The following is a 2,958-nucleotide window of genomic DNA, read 5'->3' on the forward strand; positions in this document are numbered from 1 at the left end:
ATCACACCTAACTATCTACAGTCTAGTCGGTCCCCCTAATCACACCTAACTATCTACAGTCTAGTTGGTCCCCCTAATCACACCTAACTATTTACAGTATAGTCGGTCCCCCTAATCACACCTAACTATCTACAGTCTAGTCGGTCCCCCTAATCTCACCTAACTATCTACAGTCTAGTCGGTCCCCCTAATCACACCTAACTATCTACAGTCTAGCCTGTCCCCCTAATCACACCTAACTATCTATAGTCTAGTCTGTCCCCCTAATCACACCTAACTATGTACAGTCTAGTCGGTCCCCTTAATCACATCTAACTATCTACAGTCTAGTCGATCCCCCTAATCACACCTAACTATCTACAGTCTAGTCACACCTAACGATCTACAGTCTAGTTGGTCCCCTAATCACACCTAACTATCTACAGTCTAGTCTGTCCCCCTAATCTCACCTAACTATCTACAGTCTAGTCGATCCCCCTAATCACCCCTAACTATCTACAGTCTAGTCTGTCCCCCTTAGCACACCTAACTATCTACAGTCTAGTCCGTCCCCCTTATCACACCTAACTATCTACAGTCTAGTCGATCCCCCTAATCACCCCTAACTATCTACAGTCTAGTCTGTCCCCCTAATCACACCTCACTATCTACAGTCTAGTCGGTCCCCCTAATCCCACCTAACTATCTACAGTCTAGTCTGTCCACCTTATCACACCTAACTATCTACAGTCTAGTCGGTCCCCTTAATCACACCTAACTATCTACAGTCTAGTCTGTCCCCCTAATCTCACCTAGCTATCTACAGTCTAGTCGGTCCCCCTAATCACACCTAACTATCTACAGTCTAGTCCTTTGACCCTTAATAACATGTTACATGTTACATGTTATCTAAATTACACTAAAACCACATCCTTTCTACATAATACACACACCTTACCCACATTCTAACAACACCTTTACCACATCCTTATTGCACTCTAACCACACCTTAACCATATTCTAACTACACTCTAACCACACCTTAACCACATCCTTACTACACTCCACACCTTAACCACATCCTTACTCACTCTAACCACACCTTAACCACATCCTTACTACACTATAACCACACCTTGACCACATCCATACTACACTCCACATCTTAACAACATCCTAACTACACTCTTACCACACCATAACCACATCCTAACTACACTCTAACCACACCTTAACCACATCCTTACCCACATCCTTACTCACTCTTACCACAACTTACTCACTCTAACCACACCTTAACCACATCCTTACTCACTCTTACCACACCATAACCACATCCTTACTCACTTTAACCACACCTTAACCACATCCTTACTCACTTCAACCACACCTTAACCACATCCTTACTACACTTCACACCTTAACAACATCTTAACTACACACTTACCACACCTTAACCACATCCTAACTTCACTCTAACCACATCCTAACTACACTATAACCACACTTTAACCACATCCTTACTACACTCTAACCACACCTTAACCACATCATTACTACACTATAACCACACCTTAATCACAGCCATACTACACTTAACCAAATTCTAACTACACTCTGACCACACCTTAACCTTATCCTAACTACACTTAACCACACCTTAACCACATCTTAACTACACTCTTACCACACCTTAACCACAACCTAACTTAACTCTAACCAATCCTTAGCCACATCCTTACTTCACTCTTACCAATCCTTAACCACACCCTGACTAGTTACAGTCCTGACCTCTACTTTCTCTCTAACAATATCCTAGCTATATCCTCATCACCTCCTCAACTGAGAAGTTGGTTTATAGCGATATCATGTTCTCATCACAATAACTACCTACAAGCTAGAATACAGAGGTTCAGGTATATATCTCCACATTTTTGTCCAAATCAGTTGCAAGTGAAATATTTAACCTAAATGTTTTACCCCTACAGAGATGTCTATTGACCATTATGGATGACGAGGGTGATCCCCGACGGGAAGGCAATGAGACCTTCACAGTGTTTCTCAGCTCTCCCACTGGAAGTGTGCTGGTGGAACCTCACACTGCTACCGTTGTTATCCACGATGACCACCTTGACAGTGAGTAGTTACCCCATGTTGTCTTCAGCCCCAATCACCAGACAGTCGTTAGTGCATTCAAAGGCATACAATCATTTCAGGAGACAGGTGATGACCAAATATACCCTAAAGATTGAGTTGAAGCCCTAGAAAAAGATATATGAATTAACGATACTTGTAGGCATGGAGAGTTTTATTTAAATATAATTCAATCTAGATTCAGTCTTGAGTTCTGAAGTATCTTCAAGGCTTTCAGAAAAATATATACTATATGTAACACATTGTTTTATATATAATAATCAGTAATACAAATTCGTTTCTCACTTCAGTGCCCACAATGCAGTTTACCAAGGACAACCAGACAGTCAGTGAGTCCGATGGACAGATCAGTGTGGCGGTAGTTAGGACAGGGGATCTCAGCTTTGAGTCCTCTGTTATCTGTTACACACGACAGAACACTGCCCTAGTGTCGGAGGATTACATAGAACGGCCTCTCAGTGAGGAGTCAAGATTATACTTCTTACCTGGAGAACAGGTGTGTACTCACCATAACTTGAATTACCTTTATACATTCTTACCTGGAGAACAGGTGTGTTCTCACCTCAACTCATATTACCTTTATACATTCTTACCTAGAGAACATGTGTGTACTCACCTCAACTCATATTACCTTTATACATTATACTTTTTACCTGGAGAACAGGTGTGTACTCACCTCAACTCATATTACCTTTATACATTATACATCTTACCTGGAGAACAGGTGTGTACTCACCTCAACTTATATTACCTTTATACATTCTTACCTGGAGAACAGCTGTGTGTTCTCACCTCAACTCATATTACCTTTATACATTCTTACCT

General features: G+C 41.4%; 1 protein-coding gene across 1 annotated transcript in view; it reads left to right on the forward strand.

Moving 5' to 3' along the window:
- Window positions 1-2,958, forward strand: part of LOC110451514 (extracellular matrix protein FRAS1-like) — a 187,604-nt gene that overhangs the window by 162,626 nt on the left and 22,020 nt on the right. The window contains exons 49-50 of the mRNA XM_021499579.1: window positions 1,968-2,115; window positions 2,424-2,629. Of these exons, the coding sequence (XP_021355254.1) occupies window positions 1,968-2,115; window positions 2,424-2,629 (354 nt within the window). The remainder of the gene's footprint in view (window positions 1-1,967; window positions 2,116-2,423; window positions 2,630-2,958) is intronic.

This window comes from Mizuhopecten yessoensis, unplaced genomic scaffold (assembly GCF_002113885.1).
Source record: "Mizuhopecten yessoensis strain PY_sf001 unplaced genomic scaffold, ASM211388v2 scaffold6113, whole genome shotgun sequence".
In the NCBI taxonomy this organism is placed as follows: domain Eukaryota; kingdom Metazoa; phylum Mollusca; class Bivalvia; order Pectinida; family Pectinidae; genus Mizuhopecten; species Mizuhopecten yessoensis.